Here is a 20,878-nt window from a genome sequence, read left to right as displayed (position 1 = left end):
CAGATCTAGTGGACATGTCATCCTGTCCGCCTTGGTCTCTACCTCTAAGACAGGACCTTCTGATACAGGGTCCATTCAAACATCAAAATCTAACTTCTCTGAAGCTGACTGCTTGGAAATTGAACGTTTGATTTTATCAAAACGTGGTTTTTCTGAGTCGGTTATTGATACCCTGATACAGGCTAGGAAGCCTGTTACCAGAAAGATTTACCATAAAATATGGCGTAAATACCTATACTGGTGCGAATCCAAACATTACTCCTGGAGTAAGGTTAGGATCTCTAGGATATTGTCTTTTCTACAAGAAGGGTTAGAAAAGGGTTTATCAGCTAGTTCATTAAAGGGACAGATTTCAGCTCTGTCCATCTTGTTACACAGGCGTCTGTCAGAAAATCCAGACGTCCAGGCTTTTTGTCAGGCTTTAGCTAGGATCAAGCCTGTGTTTAAAGCTGTTGCTCCGCCATGGAGTTTAAACTTAGTTCTTAACGTTTTACAGGGTGTTCCATTTGAACCCCTTCATTCCATTGATATAAAATTGTTATCTTGGAAAGTTCTGTTTTTAATGGCTATTTCCTCGGCTCGAAGAGTCTCTGAGTTATCAGCCTTACATTGTGATTCTCCTTATCTGATTTTTCACTCAGACAAGGTAGTTCTGCGTACTAAACCTGGGTTCTTACCTAAGGTGGTCACTAACAGGAATATCAATCAAGAGATTGTTGTTCCATCCTTGTGTCCAAATCCTTCTTCAAAGAAGGAACGTCTTCTACACAATCTGGATGTAGTTCGTGCCCTCAAGTTCTACTTGCAGGCAACTAAAGATTTTCGCCAAACTTCTTCCCTGTTTGTCGTTTATTCTGGACAGAGGAGAGGTCAAAAAGCTTCTGCTACCTCTCTCTCTTTTTGGCTTCGTAGCATAATACGTTTAGCCTATGAGACTGCTGGTCAGCAGCCTCCTGAAAGAATTACAGCTCACTCCACTAGAGCTGTGGCTTCCACTTGGGCCTTTAAGAATGAGGCCTCTGTTGAACAGATTTGCAAGGCTGCAACTTGGTCTTCGCTTCATACTTTTTCCAAATTTTACAAATTTGACACTTTTGCTTCTTCGGAGGCTATTTTTGGGAGAAAGGTTCTTCAGGCAGTGGTTCCTTCTATATAATGAGCCTGCCTATCCCTCCCGTCATCCGTGTACTTTTGCTTTGGTATTGGTATCCCAGAAGTAATGATGACCCGTGGACTGATCACACATAACAGAAGAAAACATAATTTATGCTTACCTGATAAATTCCTTTCTTCTGTTGTGTGATCAGTCCACGGCCCGCCCTGTTTTAAGGCAGGTAAATATCTTTTAAATTATACTCCAGTCACCACTTCACCCTTGGTTACTCCTTTCTCGTTGATTCTTGGTCGAATGACTGGGACTGACGTAGAGGGGAGGAGCTATATGCAGCTCTGCTGGGTGAATCCTCTTGCATTTCCTGTTGGGGAGGAGTTATATCCCAGAAGTAATGATGACCCGTGGACTGATCACACAACAGAAGAAAGGAATTTATCAGGTAAGCATAAATTATGTTTTTTCCTTCCTAAGATATGGAGAGTACACGGCTTCATTCCTTACTGTTGGGAAATACAACACCTGGCCACCAGGAGGAGGCAAAGACACCCCAGCCAAAGGCTTAAATATCCATCCCACTTCCTCATTACCCTAGTCATTATTTGCCTTTCGTCATGATAGGAGGTGGCAGTGAAGTGTCAGAAGATTCGGAGAGTCCTGAAAAAAGGGTATCTGCCCTTCGAGATAGGACTGGAGTTTTAAGTACTGATGTCAACCTCTCAGTAACAGTATTGATGAAAGTTAGAGTCTGGAGATGCAGGGAACGTTTTTTTTGTGAAACCATCCAGACTACTACTAACAGCTCCTGAGCAATCAGTGTTGACGAGTTTCACTGCCTGCTTTCTCTCACTCAAGTCCATGTCAGGAGCGCTACTATAAGACTGTCACACTTGAGAGGCTGTGTTCTGTTCCACAGTATGGATCCTGGAGGTAAGATCGTTTCAATTTTTTACACATAAAACGCTATAACAGGGTCACAGTGTGGCTCCTTTATACCTTGATAAGATCCAGGGTTAATATCCTCTGAGGGGGGTTTATTGAACAGTTGGGTAATTAATCAGTGTATTAATTATTTACATGCTACTTTGTGTGATTTTATTTTCTGGGCTCATAGACTGTGTTTTTGGCTGTAACAAACAGGTTTCACTTTCGTTTTTGAAAGTGTTGCACAGCTCTTATTAACTTGCTGTACTTTTCATAGCATGTGGTCTATGTTCATTTCCTCCATTCTGACTGAGACTTCTAGCTGAGGAGAGCATTTCCTCTGTTAACTGTCTGGGTCTAGGAGGTGGTGAGTGCCCCAGCCATTGGGAATATATAAAAATTTTTTTTTTTTACTATTTGTGTCCTTCTGTGGGTATAACCTGAGCTATGGAGGACTCTGACATGTTAGAAGGTACTTCTTCTGTACTAAATCATACCTGTTTATATTGTGAGGAGGCTGTGGTTTTCCCGCCCACTCAATTATGTTCCACATGTCTTTACACTGTTATAAAGTCTAAGAAGGGAGACAAGCCTGCTAAGGCTATTAGTCCCTCTGAGCCTACCTCTCAGGACTCGGCGTCCCGTGAGATTACTACCCTTGTTACATTATCCACTCCACATGCAGTTCCCCGTAGAACATGTAATCCTCCATCCGGAGGGGGCCTTCTTCCTGCGGACTTTGCCGAACAGTTACAAACGGCGGTGTCTGCGGCCCTCGGTGCATTACCTCGCTCTAACAAACGCAATAGAAAGGTTAAACATAGTTCTCCTGACCCGGAGTCATCTAAATATTTATCATATTTAGCTATTATGTCCCAGTTATCCGATGATGAGTTAACCTCTGTATCTTCAGTGGGTGAACTTTCGGGGTCGAAGTCCTTAGCGTCTAAACCTCCTGCTGCGGAGAAACCGCCCTTTAGATTTAAAATTGAGCACTTGCATTTTTTTATTAAAGGAAGTTTTGTCTACGTTAGAGGTTCCAGAGTCCGCACTGCCTGAAGAACCTATGATACCTAAATTAGACAGAGTTTACGAAGACAGGAAAGTTTTTTTGACTTTTCCTGTGTCGGTTAAAATGGCGAACATTTTTAATAACGAATGGGAAAGAATTGGATCTTCCTTTTCCCCCTCGTCTACTTTTAAAAAAGTTGTTCCTGGTCCCAGACTCTCAACTGGATTTGGGGGGCTCCATTCCTTAAGTGGATTGTGCTATCTCTACGCTTGCTAAACGTTCTACTATACCTCCTGAGGATAGTTCTTCGTTCAGAGAGCCGATGGATAAGAAAATGGAAACCTTTCTGAAAAAGATGCTTCAACATTCAGGATTTTTATTTGAACCGGAGGCTGCAGTTGCCGCAGTTTCTGGAGCAGCTGGTGCGACTCTTTGTCGGAACTCATTGAGGTGGAGTACCCCCCCTCAAGGATATTTAAGACAGAATTAAAGCTCTGAAAATTGCTAATTCTTTTATCTGTGATGCAAACATGCAAATTATTTGCCTAAATGCAAAGGCATCTGGCTTTGCGGTCCTAGCCCGCCGGGCGCTCTGGTTGAAGTCTTGGTCTGCGGATATGACTTCTAAGTCCAGACTCCTTTCTCTTCCCTTCAAGGGAAAGATTTTATTTGGTTCAGGCCTGGACTCCATTATTTTTACGGTTACCGGAGGCAAGGGTGCCTTCCTACCGCAAGATAAGAAGAACAAGTCTAAGGGACTTCAATCTTCTAATTTTTGTTCCTTTCGTTCTGACAAATCCCAACAACAACAATTATCCTCCAAGCCCGAGCAACCCAAGAGTACTTGGAAGCCGGCTCAGTACTGGATTAAGTCCAAGCAGAATAAGAAGCCAGCGGCAAACAAATCAGCATGACGCTTGGTTCAGGGACGTACAGGATCCGTGGGTCCTGGAGGTCGTACTCAGGGATACATGATAGGCTTCAAATCTCATGCACCCAGGGGCAGATTCCTACTCTCGAACCTGTCTACAGACCAGAAAAGAGGGATGCCTTTCTAGGGTGTGTTCGGGACCTATACTCCTTAGGAGTTGTTGTCCCAGTGCCTGTCGAAGAAAGAGGTTTGGGGTTTTATTCAAACCTTTTCGTGGTCCCTAAGAAGGAGGGAACTTTCCGTCCAATTCTGGACCTAAAGTGCTTAAACAAATTTCTCAGTGTCCCTTCCTTCAAGATGGAGATGATAAAGGTCCATCCTTCCTATCGTTCAGGAAGGCCAGTTTATGACCACTATAGATCTGAAGGACGCTTACCTTCATGTTCCAATCCACAGGGACACTTTCAGTTCCTGAGGTTTGCATTCCTGGACCAGCACTTCCAGTTCATCCTTCTGTTTGGCCTAGCTACTGCTCCAAGAATCCTTACAAAGGTTCTGGGGGCTCTTCTAGCTGTTGCCAGAAATCAGGGTATTACAGTAGCCCCATACTTGGACGATATTCTGGTTTAAGCACCATTTTGTCGTCTTACGGAAGAATACTCAGAGTCCCTTCTCAGTCTTCTTCGATCACATGGATGGAAGATAAACTTGGAAAAGAGTTCTCTTATCCCAAGTACCAGTGTGGAATTCCTGGGTGCTATAATAGACTCCATATCCATGAGGATATTTCTAATAGACCAGAGACGTTGCAAGCTAACTTCGGCATGTCTTGCCCTCCGGACCTCCTTGAGTCCCTCTGTGGCTCAGTTTATTGAGGTGATTGGTCTAATGGTGTCCTGCATGGACATCATTCCTTTTGCCAGGTTCTGTCTCAGACCTTTACAACTGTGCATGCTGAGACAGTGGAACGGCGATCATTCTGATCTGTCTCTACAGATTGTATTAGACAGCGGGTCGAGAGAAATGCTCTCTTGGTGGCTCTGTCCAGATCCTCCTTACATACTTTTTCAAATTTTTACTAGTTTGATGTTTTTGTATCAGCTGAAACAGCTTTTGGGAGAGGTTTTGCAGGCTGTGGTGCCCTCAGAATAGGGTCCGCCTCTTCCTTTTTGTTCCCACCCGTTATTCATTCAGTGTCCTCTGGAGCTTGGGTATAGTTTTCCCAACAGTAAGGAATGAAGCTGTGGACTATCCCTATCTTAGGAAGGGAAAACATATAATTTATGCTTACCAGATAAATTCCTTTCCTTTAGCCATATGTAATATGTAATTTAGCCATATGTTTGAACAAAGGACACCAAGAGAAAGATGGAAATTTCATAATAATAAGTAGTTCTGAATTTTGAAAGTTTTATTTTGATTTATCCCAATTTAATTTTAATAATCTTTTAGTATCATGCTCTGTATATACTGTATGTTTTCTGTGCTTTAAGACAGACCCAGATTTCTGAAAACATTAGCGCTTAAAATAACTAAAAGATGCTTTGAATGTATTATACATTTAAATTGTAGAATAGATAATGTTCAGACTCGCTCTGGTGAGTTGTATATGTGGTATACGCTTAAAGGGACAGTAAACAGCTTTTAGTTACAATGCATTTCTGTTGTGTTGCTATAGAATAGAAGTCTAAATCTTTTAAATACACATTAAACCCAAATTTTTTCTTTCATGATTCAGATAGAGCATGCAATTTTAAGCAACATTCTAATTTACTCCTTTTATGAATTTTTCTTCATTCTCTTGGTATCTTTATTTGAAAAAGCAGGAATGTAAAGTTACGAGCCGTCCCATCTTTGGTTCAGCACCTGGGTAGTGCTTGCTGATTTGTGGCTAAATGCCAAGAGAACGAAGAAAATTTGATTATAGGAGTAAATTAGAAAGTTGCTTAAAATTGCATACTCTATCTGAATCATGAAAAAAAAAATTGGGTTCAGTATCCCTTTAACAACTTTCAAAAGCCAAACTCCATCCACTATTAGCCTTATTTAGAGGAGCCAATCTGGGCGTTAGTCTGCAGACAACAAGGCTAGTCACAGTCATAATGTTAGAATCAAATGTATTGCGTTCCAGTTGTTAGCAGGGATAGCCTTGAAAAATCAGCATGTGCATTTCAAGTTCTGAGAATGAGAAAATACACAATTTTCATAGATAAATTACACGAACAGGACAGAATAAATAATTCAATAACATTGCAAAGTTGTTTCATTATGCGTAACTAATCAATTTACATAACATATTAAGGTGCTCACAGTGAGGATGGTGATAAAAAAAAAAAAAAAAAAGTTCCTGAAGAAATTTGTGTCCCTTCATGACAGTCCAAAAGGTTTTAGACTCTATCGCACTGCGAGAGTCTCGGTGTTAACATGAGTGTGTATTCTTTATGTCAAATCATCTCTAGAAGCAGCAAGTGTCTTATATTTAGCTTTAGACCTGTTCAGTCCTAGTCCTGTTGGCATTAGCATGATGTTCTTTATTGCAGTTTTTCCGGGTGTTGAATGGGTACCAGATTGATTACAAACTACTCCTAACAGGCACACCCCTACAGAACAACCTGGAGGAACTGTTCCACCTACTGAACTTTCTGACTCCTGAAAGATTCAAGTATGTACAGAGATACAATGAAATGTCCAGTTAATTACATATGTAATGATGTTTCACCCTTTAATGAATTGAGGCCTAGATTTGGAGTTTGGCGGTAGATGGGCTGTTAACGCTACGCGGGCTTTTTTCTGGCCGCACCATAAAATTAACTCTGGTATCGAGAGTCCAAAAAAATGCTGCGTTAGGCTCCAAAAAAGGAGCGTAGAGCATTTTTACCGCAAATGCAACTCTCGATACCAGAGTTGCTTACGGACGCGGCCAGCCTCAAAAACGTGCTCGTGCACGATTCTCCCATAGGAAACAATGGGGCTGTTTGAGCTGAAAAAAAACCTAACACCTGCAAAAAAGCAGCGTTCAGCTCCTAACGCAGCCCCATTGTTTCCTATGGGGAAACACTTCCTACTTCTGCACCTAACACTCTAACATGTACCCCGAGTCTAAACACCCCTACCCTTACACTTATTAACCCCTAATCTTCCGCCCCCGCTATCGCTGACCCCTGCATATTATTATTAACCCCTAATCTGCCGCTCCGTATACCGCCGCCAGCTAAATTATCCCTATGTACCCCTAATCTGCTGCCCCTAACACCGCCGACCCCTATATTATATTTATTAACCCCTAACCTGCCCCCCACAACGTCGCCGCCAGCTACTTACAATAATTAACCCCTAATCTGCCGACCGCAAAGCGCCGCCACCTACGTTATCCTTATGTACCCCTAATCTGCTGCCCCTAACACCGCCGACCCCTATATTATATTTATTAACCCCTAACCTGCCCCCCACAACGTCGCCGCCAGCTACTTACAATAATTAACCCCTAATCTGCCGACCGCAAAGCGCCGCCACCTACGTTATCCTTATGTACCCCTAATCTGCTGCCCCTAACACCGCCGACCCCTATATTATATTTATTAACCCCTAATCTGCCCCCCTCAACGTCGCCGACACCTGCCTACACTTATTAACCCCTAATCTGCCGAGCGGACCTGAGCACTACTATAATAAAGTTATTAACCCCTAATCCGCCTCACTAACCCTATCATAAATAGTATTAACCCCTAATCTGCCCTCCCTAACATCGCCGACACCTAACTTCAATTATTAACCCCTAATCCGCCTCACTAACCCTATCATAAATAGTATTAACCCCTAATCTGCCCTCCCTAACATCGCCGACACCTAACTTCAATTATTAACCCCTAATCTGACGACCGGAGCTCATCGCTACTATAATAAATGGATTAACCCCTAAAGCTAAGTCTAACCCTAACACTAACACCCCCCTAACTTAAATATAATTTACATCTAACGAAATTAATTAACTCTTATTAAATAAATTATTCCTATTTAAAGCTAAATACTTACCTGTAAAATAAATCCTAATATAGCTACAATATAAATTATAATTACATTGTAGCTATTTTAGGATTAATATTTATTTTACAGGCAACTTTGTAATTATTTTAACCAGGTACAATAGCTATTAAATAGTTAAGAACTATTTAATAGTTACCTAGTTAAAATAATAACAAAATTACCTGTAAAATAAGTCCTAACCTAAGTTATAATTAAACCTAACACTACCCTATCAATAAATTAATTAAATAAAATACCTACAATTACCTACAATAAAACCTAACACTACACTATCAATAAATAAATTAAATACAATTTCTACAAATAACTACAATTACATAAACTAACTAAAGTACAAAAAATAAAAAAGAACTAAGTTACAAAAAATAAAAAAATATTTACAAACATAAGAAAAATATTACAACAATTTTAAACTAATTACACCTACTCTAAGCCCCCTAATAAAATAACAAAGACCCCCAAAATAAAAAATTCCCTACCCTATTCTAAATTAATAAATTTAAAAGCTCTTTTACCTTACCAGCCCTGAACAGGGCCCTTTGCGGGGCATGTCCCAAGAAAATCAGCTCTTTTGCCTGTAAAAAAAAACATACAATACCCCCCCCCCAACATTACAACCCACCACCCACATACCCCTAATCTAACCCAAACCCCCCTTAAATAAACCTAACACTAAGCCCCTGAAGATCTTCCTACCTTGTCTTCACCTCAACAGGTATCACCGATCCGTCCTGGCATCCGGTGCTGAAGAGGTCCAGAAGAGGCTCCAAAGTCTTCCTCCTATCCGGCAAGAAGAGGACATCCGGACCGGCAAACATCTTCATCCAAGCGGCATCTTCGATCTTCTTCCATTCAGTGCGGAGCGGGTCCATGTTGAAGCATCCGACGCGGATCCATCCTCTTCTTCCGGCGTCTCCCGACGAATGACGGTTCCTTTAAGGGACGTCATCCAAGATGGCGTCCCTCGAATTCCGATTGGCTGATAGGATTCTATCAGCCAATCGGAATTAAGGTAGGAATATTCTGATTGGCTGATGGAATCAGCCAATCAGAATCAAGTTCAATCCGATTGGCTGATCCAATCAGCCAATCAGATTGAGCTCGCATTCTATTGGCTGGAAGAAGAGGATGGATCCGCGTCGGATGCTTCAACATGGACCCGCTCCGCACCGAATGGAAGAAGATCGAAGATGCCGCTTGGATGAAGATGTTTGCTGGTCCGGATGTCCTCTTCTTGCCCGATAGGAGGAAGACTTTGGAGCCTCTTCTGGACCTCTTCAGCACCGGATGCCAGGACGGATCGGTGATACCTGTTGAGGTGAAGACAAGGTAGGAAGATCTTCAGGGGCTTAGTGTTAGGTTTATTTAAGGGGGGTTTGGGTTAGATTAGGGGTATGTGGGTGATGGGTTGTAATGTTGGGGGGGGGGTATTGTATGTTTTTTTTTACAGGCAAAAGAGCTGATTTTCTTGGGGCATGCCCCGCAAAGGGCCCTGTTCAGGGCTGGTAAGGTAAAAGAGCTTTTAAATTTATTAATTTAGAATAGGGTAGGGAATTTTTTATTTTGGGGGTCTTTGTTATTTTATTAGGGGGCTTAGAGTAGGTGTAATTAGTTTAAAATTGTTGTAATATTTTTCTTATGTTTGTAAATATTTTTTTATTTTTTGTAACTTAGTTCTTTTTTATTTTTTGTACTTTAGTTAGTTTATGTAATTGTAGTTATTTGTAGAAATTGTATTTAATTTATTTATTGATAGTGTAGTGCTAGGTTTTATTGTAGGTAATTGTAGGTATTTTATTTAATTAATTTATTGATAGTGTAGTGTTAGGTTTAATTATAACTTAGGTTAGGACTTATTTTACAGGTAATTTTGTTATTATTTTAACTAGGTAACTATTAAATAGTTCTTAACTATTTAATAGCTATTGTACCTGGTTAAAATAATTACAAAGTTGCCTGTAAAATAAATATTAATCCTAAAATAGCTACAATGTAATTATAATTTATATTGTAGCTATATTAGGATTTATTTTACAGGTAAGTATTTAGCTCTAAATAGGAATAATTTATTTAATAAGAGTTAATTAATTTCATAGATTTAAATTATATTTAATTTAGGGGGGTGTTAGTATTAGGGTTAGACTTAGCTTTAGGGGTTAATACATTTATTAGAATAGCGGCGAGATTCGGTCGTCAGATTAGGGGTTAATAATTGAAGTTAGGTGTCGGCGATGTTAGGGAGGGCAGATTAGGGGTTAATACTATTTATTATAGGGTTAGTGAGGCGGATTAGGGGTTAATAACTTTATTATAGTAGCGCTCAGGTCCGCTCGGCAGATTAGGGGTTAATAAGTGTAGGCAGGTGTCGGCGACGTTGAGGGGGGCAGATTAGGGGTTAATAAATATAATATAGGGGTCGGCGGTGTTAGGGGCAGCAGATTAGGGGTACATAAGGATAACGTAGGTGGCGGCGCTTTGCGGTCGGCAGATTAGGGGTTAATTATTGTAAGTAGCTGGCGGCGACATTGTGGGGGGCAGGTTAGGGGTTAATAAATATAATACAGGGGTCGGCGGGGTTAGGGGCAGCAGATTAGGGGTACATAAGTATAACGTAGGTGGCGGTCGGCAGATTAGGGGTTAAAAAAATTTAATAGAGTTGCGGCGATGTGGGGGGACCTCAGTTTAGGGGTACATAGGTAGTTTATGGGTGTTAGTGTACTTTAGGGTACAGTAGTTAAGAGCTTTATGAACCGGCGTTAGCCCATAAAGCTCTTAACTCCTGCTTTTTTCCTGCGGCTGGAGTTTTGTCGTTAGAGCTCTAACGCTCACTTCAGAAACGACTCTAAATACCGGAGTTAGGAAGATCCCATTGAAAAGATAGGATACGCAAATGGCGTAGGGGGATCTGCGGTATGGAAAAGTCGCGGCTGAAAAGTGAGCGTTAGACCCTTACCTACACGACTCCAAATACCGGCGGTAGCCTAAAACCAGCGTTAGGAGCCTCTAACGCTGGTTTTCACGGCTAACGCCAAACTCTAAATCTAGGCCTGAGTGTGCTCAGTACAGCTGGGCTGTAATATAACATTAGAGATGAACTATTATTAGGAATATACATGCACTATATACTGTATTTAAGATATCAAATATTGCATATTTTATGTCACATAAAAATTATATTCTGATGATTTTTTGTTTTGTTTAATATATTCTGAGAGTTAAAATGTTCTATGCCTAGTGGCACCATCAAGTTTGTCAATTAAGTTCTTCAGGAAACCAGAATGAAATCAGTCAGCCTCCTTTCGCTGAAGAACCTGTCCAAAATTATAAACTGTTATTATTAGTGTGATGTTCCTTTAGTCTGTTCGCTAAACTTAGCATCCATAGCGTGAGTTTACATCCCATTTGTAAAATTTATGAACTCATAGTAACAACAGATATCTACTTTAAAGGCTAGGTATATTGTTGATCTTTAAATTATCTATCTCTTATATTAAACAGATTGGTATAATGCATTGCATTGTACAATGCTTATATTTCACTTTTGCTCCATTCTAGCTCACTGTTGTCCCCTCCCATTTTGAAAATCATCTAACAGTGTTCTCTCTAGGACCTATATAGGGCCAGATTGGAGTGCTAACAGTTATGCAAGAGCAATAAAGAGGGGTATTGCAGGTGTTTGCGCTCGTCGAGATTTCCGCTCTTATTAGAAGTTGAAAGTAAAGGCGATTGCTTGACCATAATAGTGATTTACACTAGAATGATTACTGTGTGCTCAAAGCTTTGGTTAACTGTTTTGCAAAACAAAAAATTGTCACAAAACACATCAAAAATACATTACAAAGTACAGTTACACTCATAATAACACCATCTAATAAAAATTATTAAAAAATTAAATATTCCCAAAAAAGTTACATGGGTTCAAACATATGAGGTTTTAGGTGTAAAAAAAAAAAAAAAAAAAAAAAAAAAAGGCCTTAGAGGGGAATACCCTCACGTCAAGCTCAAGATATGGACATTATCATTTCGTACAAAGAAGGACTTTATCAATATCCCATACGGGTACTAGCTTCACTTAAATTACATGTAACGCATATTGCTCTATTTTTGACCTGTATGTTTGAATTCGCAATAAAGCTTGTTGGAAAAAAAAAAAAAAAAAAAAAATTAACCTAGAGATACATAAATATACATGTCTAAACATGTATATATGTATAGATATACGTTTATATATGTGTAGATATGTATTTATATGTGTAGATATGTATTTACAGACATATATACACAAATAAACACACAAACACATATATTGACATATATATAAGTGCACTGGAGCCCTTTGCAGTTAAGATGAAAACATGTAAAAGCATATTTATGCAATATTCATTTTAATAAAGGTTTTAACTATGCATTTACTGTACATATTTCACATTCCTATGTTCTGCACATAGCAGAATGTTATATGTATTTATAAATAGATATTCCTTTATATATATATATATATATATATATATATATATATATATCTGTATATATCTATACCTATATATAATCATTTATACATATATATTGTACCAAAAAATATCAGCTATATGTAAAAATGTGTATTTATGAACATTAAATAACATTAATAACATATTCTTCTATGTAAAGAAGATTGTAATGTGAAATATTCATATTTTCATTTCGGGTTAGCGCACTTGAGAATATGTGATCGTATTTGCGCAGGAGTAGGGTGTTTTATTCCCCTTATTTTTTTTTGCTCCATTGACTTCTACGGGGAATAGGATATTGCGCACAATATTCTAAGTTTGGGTTTTTGCGCATGTCGGGTTAGCGCACAAGCAAAACCAGTTTACTTTTAACTCATAATACGAGCGCAACCCGACGCGCAAAAAGCGTTTTCAAGCGGGAGCATTAACTAGCACCACCTAGCTGGTTTTACTAACCGGTCGGCTAAAATTGAAACCAATATTAAAGTTACGGTAAAGTCAAAATTAAACATTCAGGATTAAGATAAACCATGCAATTTTAAACAACTTTCAATTTGACTTATTCTTAAGTTTGCTTTGTTCATTTGTTATCCTTTATTGAAGAGTAAACCTTGGTAGGCTGATAGGAGCTTAGGGGTGTGTATGTTTCTTTAGCAGTCTATGACAGAATTATTTGCAACATAGTATAACACTGCAATAAACAATGTTGCAAACCTTCCTGATGGCTAAAGCCACATGCACTCTTCTGAGATCACCTAGGACTACTCTTTAACAAAGGATACCAAAAGAACTAAGCATTTTGATAACAGAATAAATTGGAAAGTTGTTTACGACTGCATACATCTGAATCATGAATGTTTAATTTTGTCTTTACTGTCCCTTAAAAGTCAACACCAGAATTTTTGATATTTAAAAAGAAAGATAATCCCTTTATTACCCATTCCACAGTTTTGCATAACCAACAGTTATAATAATACACATTTTACCTCTATAATTAACTTGTATCTAAGCCTCTGCAATCTGCCCCCTTATTTCAGTTGTTTTGACTGACTTGCATTTTAGCCAATTAGTGCTCACTCCTAGGTAACTTCACGTGCGTGAGCTCAATGTTATCTATATGAAACACATGAACTAATGCCCTCTAGTGGTGAAAAACTGTCAAAATGCATTCAGATTAGAAGCGGCCTTCAAGGTCTTAGAAATTAGCATATGAACCTCCTAGGGTTAGTTTTCAACTAAGAATACCAAGAGAACAAAGCAAAATTGGCGATAAAACTAAATTGGAAAGTTGTTTAAAATTACATCCCCTATTTAAATTATGAAAGTTTTTTTTGGACTTGACTGTCCCTTTAAGCTAAAATCAGGTAAAATTATTCCCCCCCTCCAATGTTTGTTGCACAAATAATCATTTAATCAATCTATATTAAACAATGTAATTATTGTGTAGTTGGATAGCATAAGTAACATTTAAACATAAAAGAAAATTTTATAATATTGCAAAGGTTAACAATGCCCTCCACGCAGCTACATTATAATGCCGACTGGCTGGCAACATTTTCTGTGATGAACACTGAATATAATTTTTTTTCCCTATCTTTTTGGTTTCCCCACAGCAATCTGGAGGGGTTTCTGGAGGAATTTGCTGATATTTCTAAGGAAGATCAGATCAAAAAGCTTCATGATCTTCTCGGTCCTCACCTTCTTCGTCGACTAAAGGCTGATGTGTTCAAGAACATGCCATCAAAGACGGAACTCATTGTCCGCGTGGAGCTCAGTCCCATGCAGAAGTAAGACCTTGTGTGGAGAGATACTAAGGGTAATGTGGGTTGAAGAACAGGAAAAAGAGATTTTGAAGGGAAAGAGAAAAATGATCAACTTTGATGTAAAAGTGACTGTAAAAAGAGGGAGATTATGGTGTAGAGAAACAGCAAGAATTATAATCTAAGTTAATTTATTTTCCCATTCAAAGAGGCAGAATATGAAGTAGCCTTCTTAAAAAACGGAAGGGAAAAAAACATATTCAGAGGTTTTAATTATCTCCCCCTAATTTCTGATGTTGGCAGTCTCACACATAGCCAATCCATAGATGAAATACTTGTGAAGAAAACGAAGAGCAATATACATTTGTACCAAGCAGCAATAGGAACACTGGACATCTAGTTTTTCCTTCTTAATACAGGGAGAGTCCACAGCTGCATTCCTTACTTGGGGGAAATACTGAACCTCGCCACCAGGAGGAGGCAAAGACACCCCAGCCAAAGGCTTAAATACCTCCCCCACTTCCCTTATCCCCCAGTGATTCTTTGCCTTTCGTGATATGAGGTTGGCAGAGAAGTGTCAGAAGATTTCAGAGTAGTTCCTTATGGAGGGTAGTACCCTTCGAGATGGGACTGGAGTTTTAAGTAGTCTTGTCAGCCTCTCAGTGAGAGCATTGATGAAAGGAGTCTGGAGATGCAGGGAAAGTCTATTTGCGAAACCATACAGACTCATAATAACAGCTCCTAAGAAGTCTGCGATGACGAGTTTCATTGCCTGCTTTTCATTACTTAAGTCCATGTCAGAAGCGCTGCTACAATTTGTCAAACTTGAAGGGCCGTGTTTCTGTTCTACGGCGTAGATTCCGGTAAGATAGTTTTAATTTTTACACATATTGCAAACGCTAGAAGACAGGGTCACAGTGTGGCTCCTTTTATCTATCTCCTGAGGGGGGTTATGAACAGCTGGGTTTAATCATATATGCTCTTTTTGATTTTATGTGCTTTATGTGTAAGATGTTTATGGGCTCATAGGCTGAGATGGAACATACAGGTTTCACTTTCACTTTGAAGGTTGCACAGCTTCAAAGCTTGGTGCGCTTTTTCTCATAGCAGGGACGGTCCTGCATTGCGCACCATGTGACCGGAATGGTTGAGGCTTCCATTGACGAGTTACTACCGCATATCGTACTTTAGCTATGGAGGTTTCTGATCATTAGAGGGTTATTCCTCTAATTCAAAGAGTAATGCCTGTTTATATTGTGAGGGAGCTCTGGAATATCTGCCCTCTCAATTATGTTCCATATGCCTTTTGATAAGGGGATCATATCAAATAAGGTTGACATGTTTGATACCACTGAGCCGCCCACCTCTGAGGAGTCCTCGTCCAGTGAGATGCACACTCTACATGCATCTTTTATGCACATGCAGCTTCCCATTGCACTGCTAATCCTCCATCTGGAGGGGGCCTTTTTTCACCAGACGTTACTGCGCAGTTTCATACGGCAGTGTCTGCGGCCATTAGTGCTTTCCCTCGCATTGCTAAGTGCAAGAGAGGTTAAATCTTGCACTCCTGCCCAGGGGGCATCATGTAATTTGTCAGATATATCTGATCGGTTATCCAAGGATGAGGTTCTCTCTAAAACTTTAGAGTATGAACTTTCAGAGTATGAACTTTCAGAGTCTGCTGCCTATAATCCTCCGCCTGTGGGTTTTTAGATCTAGGACAGAACGTTCACGCTTTCTACTAAAGGAGGTTTTGACTACATTAGAGGTTTCAAAGGCCGAGCTGCCAGACTAACCGCTGGGTCCTAAATTTGAGGGCAATCTTTATTAAGGACGAGTGGGACAGGATTAGATTCCTCTTCCCCGTCATTTTCCCATCCCTACTTGGTTGGCGCTATATGTACGCTTGCCACACGTATTACTAGCCCGTGTGTGGATAGTTTGTCGTTCATAGAGCCGCCGGATATAAGGATGGAAACTCTGTTAAAGAGGGTGTTTCAACCTAGGGGATTTTTTCTTTTACTGGTGACGCTTGTCGCCGCAGTTGCTGGAGCGGCTTCCTTTTGGTGCATCTCCTTCTCGAAATTGATCGAAGTGGAGGGTTCCCTCAACATTTTTCAGGAATGAATTACGGCCTTCTGGGTTACTAATTCTTTTATCTGTGCTGTTATTACACAGATTAATTAGTCTAAGGCTAAGAATTCAGGTTTTCTGTTCAGGTTGACAGATATAACTTCTAAGTCTAGTCTCTTTCCCTCTCCTTTAAGGGAAAGAGTTTGTTTGATTATCTCCACGGTTTCAGGGGCCAAGGCTGCCTTAATATCGTAAGATAAGGAGAACAAATCTAAGGGACAAAGTTCGTATTTTCGTTCCTTTAGTTCTGATAAAAGCCCAGTGTCAGAGACCTCTCCGCTAAGCCAGAGCAAGCAAACCAAGAGTTCTTGGAAGCCGGCTCAGTCCTGGAATAGATCCGAGCAGAGCAAGAAGCCCACCGAAACTTAGTCCGCATAAAGGGGCAGCCCCCGGTCCTATTTTGGATCGTGTAGAGGGCAGACTGTTGCTCTTTCAGAGGTTTGGTTCAGGGACGTGCAGGATCCTTGGGTTCTGGAGGCCAGAGCTCAGGGTTACAAGATAGGTTCAAATCTCATCCACCCAGGGGCAGATTCATCCTCTCAACCTGTATTCAAGACTAGGAAAGAGGGAAGCCTTTCTGGAGTGCGTAAGGGATCTGTCCTGCTTTGGAGTCATTGTCCCAGTACCTATCGCAGAGAGAGGTTTGGAATACTGTTCAAACTTTTTCGTGGTCCCAAAGAAAGGAGGAAACTTTCCGTCCAGTTCTGGACCTAAAGTGCTTAAACAAATTTCTAAATGTCCCCTCGTCAAGATGGGACATTTAGAATAAGGTCCATCCTTCCCTTAATTCAGAAAGGGCAGTTTATGACCACTATAGATCTGAAGTAGGCATTCCTTCACCTTCCGATCCACAGGGAACACTTCCAGTTCCTCAGGTTTGCGTTCCGGGACCAGCACTTCCAGTTCATTGCACTTCCGTTTGGTCCAGCTACTGCTCCAAGAATTTTTACGAAGATTCTAGGGGCTCTTCTAGCAGTCGCCAGAACCCGGGGTGTAGCAGTAGCTTTCTACTTGGACAATATTCTGGTACAAGCACCATCGTTTCGTCTGGTGGAAGGCCATTCGGAATCTCTCCTCTGTCTTTTTTGATCCCACGAGAGGGAAGATAAATAGAGAAAATACTTCTCTTATTCCAAGCACCAGGGTGGAATTCCTGGGCATGATAATAGACTCCATGGACATGAGAATATTTCTAACAGTCCAGAGAAGTTGCAAGCTGGCTTCAGCATGTCTTGCCCTCCAGACCTCCTTAAGGCCATCTGTGGCTCAGTGTATGGAGGTGATTGGTCTCATGGTGTCCAGCATGGACATCGTTCTCTTTGCCAGGTTCCACTTCAGGCGTCTGTGCACACTGAGGCAGTGGAACGGCGATCATTTGCATCTGTCTCAACAGATTTCTCTGGACAACCGGTCAAGAGAATCGCTCGCTTGGTGGTTCTGTCCGGATTACCTGTCCCGAGGTACATCCTTTTTAAGACCATCCTGGGTGACTGTGACTATGGACACAAGTCTATCAGGATGGGGAGCTGTTTGGGGCGCCAAGAAGGTGCAGGGTCTGTGGACGCAGAAGGAGAGCTCCTTCCCATTCAACATTCTAGACCTTCGGGCAATAATCAATGCTCTGAAGTCTTGGCCCCTACTGGTTTTGTCCCAATGTAGCTGATTCCAATCAGACAATTTAACCTCTGTGGCTTACATCAACCATCAGTGGGGAACGAGAAGCTCCCTAGCAATGAGGGAAGTATCTCGGATTCTGGAGTGGGCGGAGACCCACAACTGTTTGCTGTCAGCGATCCACATTCCGGGTGTGGACATCTGGGAAGCGGATTTTCTCGGCAGACAATCCTTTCATCCGGGGGAATGGTCTCTCCATCCCGAAGTGTTTGCTGAGATATGCAACAGGTGGGGAACGCCGGAGATAGACCTCATGGCATCCTGTCTCAATACCAATCTACCCAGATATGGGACGAGGTACAGGGATCCTCAGGCGGAGCTAATAGATGCTTTAGCGGTGCCTTGGAGGTTCAATCTAATTTCTCTTTTCCTGCCATTCCACTACTTTCTTGAGTGGTTGCTCGAATCATACAGGAGCAGGCATCAGTGATACCAATTGCTCCATCGTGAATGCAAAGGATATGGTTCGCAGATCTAGTGGGGATGTCATCATCTCCTCCTTGGAGGTTACCTTGTCGCAGGGATCTTCTGGAACAAGGCCCCTTTCTTCATCAAGATCTAGATTCTCTGAGGCTGACTGCGTGGAGATTGAACGTTTAGTCTTAGCCAAGAGAGGGTTTTATGAGAGTGTTATTGATACACTCATTCAAGCTTGTAAGCCGGTTACTCGTCGCATCTATCATAAGGTGTGGAGGTCCTACTTATTCTGGAGTGAAGAGCGTGGTTTGTCCTGGCACAAAGTAAAGGTTGCCAGGATTCTTTCTTTTCTCCAGGATGGACTGGAGAAGGGCCTCTAAGCTAGTTCCTTGAAGGGACAGATTTTGTCCCTGTCTGTTTTACTGCACAAGAGGCTTCCAGATGTACAGTCTATTGTTAAGGTTCTGACTAGGATCAGGCCAGTGTTGAGATCTAATGCTCCTCCTTTGAGTTTAAATCTTGTTCTTAAAATTTGCAACAGGCTCCATTTGAGCCTATGCATGAGGTTGACATTAAGTTGTTGTCTTGGAAGGTTCTTTTTCTACTAGCTATTGCTTCTGTGCGCAGAGTCTCTGAGATTGCTGCCTTGCAATGTGACCCTCCTTATCTGGTGTTCCATGCTGATAAGGCTGTTATACAAACTAACTGCTAGATTACGAGTTTGGCGTTAACTGTAAAAAGCAGCGTTGAGAGGTCCCAACGCTGCTTTTTACCTAACGCTGGTATTACGAGTCTGGCAGGTAGAGGCTCACCGCTCACTTTTCTTCCGCGACTCGAGGCTACTGCAAATCCCCTTACGTCAATTGCGTATCCTATCTTTTTAATGGGATTTGCCTAACGCTGGTATTACGAGTCTTGGAAGAAGTGAGCGGTAGACCCTCTCCTGGCAAGACTTCTACCGCATTTAAAAGTCAGTAGTTAAGAGTTTTATGGGCTAACGCCGGAACATAAAACTCTTAACTAAAGTGCTACAAAGTACACTAACACCCATAAACTACCTATTAACCCCTAAACCGAGGCCCCCCCACATCGCAAACACTATAATACATTTTTTTAACTCCTAATCTGCCGGCCGGACATCGCCGCCACCTACATTATACCTATGAACCCCTAATATACTGCCCCCAACATCGCCGCCACCTACATTATACTTATAAACCCCTAATCTGACCCCCCCCCCCCCAACGTCGCCGCCACCTACCTACAATTATTAACCCCTAGTCTGCCGACGGGACATCGCCACCACTTTAATAAATGTTTTAACCCCATAAACCGCCGCACTCCCACCTTGCAAACACTAGTTACATTTTATTAACCCCTAATCTGCCCCCCCCCAACGTCGCCGACACCTACCTACATTTATTAACCCCTAATCTGCCGACCCCAACGTCGCCGCTACTATAATAAATTTATTAACCCCTAAACCTAAGTCTAACACCCCCCCTAACTTAAATATAATTTAAATTAAACAAAATTAATTTAACATAATTAAAAATATTATTCCTATTTAAAACTAAATACCTATAAAATAAACCATAAGCTAGCTACAATATAACTAATAGTTACATTGTAGCCATCTTAGGATTTATATTTATTTTACAGGCAACTTTGTAATTATTTTAACTAGGTACAATAGTTATTAAATAGTTATTAATTATTTAATAACTACCTAGCTAAAATAAGTACAAAATTACCTGTAAAATAAATCCTAACCTAAGTTACAATTACACCGAACACTACACTATCATTAAATAAATTAACTAAACTACCTACAATTAAATTCAATAAACTAAATTTACGGAAAAAAAACAAACACTAAATTACAGACAATAAAAAAAGAATTACAATAATTTTAAAATAATTACACCTAATCTAATCCCCCTAATAAAATAAAAAAGCCCCCCAAAATAATAAAATTTCCCTACCCTATACTAAATTACAAAGAGCCCTTAAAAGGGCCTTTTGCGGGGCATTGCCCCAAAGTAATCAGCTCTTTTACCTGTAAAAGAAAAATACAATACCCCCCCAACATTAAAACCCACCACCCACACACCCCTACTCTAAAACCCACCCAATCCCCCCTTAAAAAAACTAACTCTAACCCCCTGAAGATCTCCCTACCTTGAGCCGTCTTCACCCAGCCGGGCACAAGTGGTCCTCCAGAGGGTCCAAAGTCTTCATCCAATCGGGGCAGAAGAGGTCCTCCAGACGGTAGAAATCTTCATCCAGGCGGCATCTTCTATCTTCATCCTTGCGGAGCGGAGCCATCTTCTATCCAGCCGATGCGGAGCCATCCTCTTCAACCGACGTCCTAACGAAGAATGAAGGTTCCTTTAAATGACGTCATCCAAGATGGCGTCCCTTGAATTCCGATTGGCTGAT

The 20,878-nt window shown here is 40.8% G+C and overlaps 1 protein-coding gene across 5 annotated transcripts in view; it reads left to right on the top strand.

Annotated features, from left to right (window-relative positions):
- The window catches only part of CHD3 (chromodomain helicase DNA binding protein 3), a 400,697-nt gene that overhangs the window by 131,505 nt on the left and 248,314 nt on the right, over positions 1-20,878 (top strand). For all 5 annotated transcript variants that reach the window (XM_053718298.1, XM_053718299.1, XM_053718301.1 and 2 more), the window contains exons 18-19: positions 6,459-6,580; positions 14,066-14,239. In XM_053718298.1, the coding sequence (XP_053574273.1) occupies positions 6,459-6,580; positions 14,066-14,239 (296 nt within the window). The remainder of the gene's footprint in view (positions 1-6,458; positions 6,581-14,065; positions 14,240-20,878) is intronic.

This window comes from Bombina bombina, chromosome 6 (assembly GCF_027579735.1).
Source record: "Bombina bombina isolate aBomBom1 chromosome 6, aBomBom1.pri, whole genome shotgun sequence".
Lineage (NCBI taxonomy): Eukaryota > Metazoa > Chordata > Amphibia > Anura > Bombinatoridae > Bombina > Bombina bombina.
This window is presented reverse-complemented; position numbering and strand designations above follow the sequence as displayed.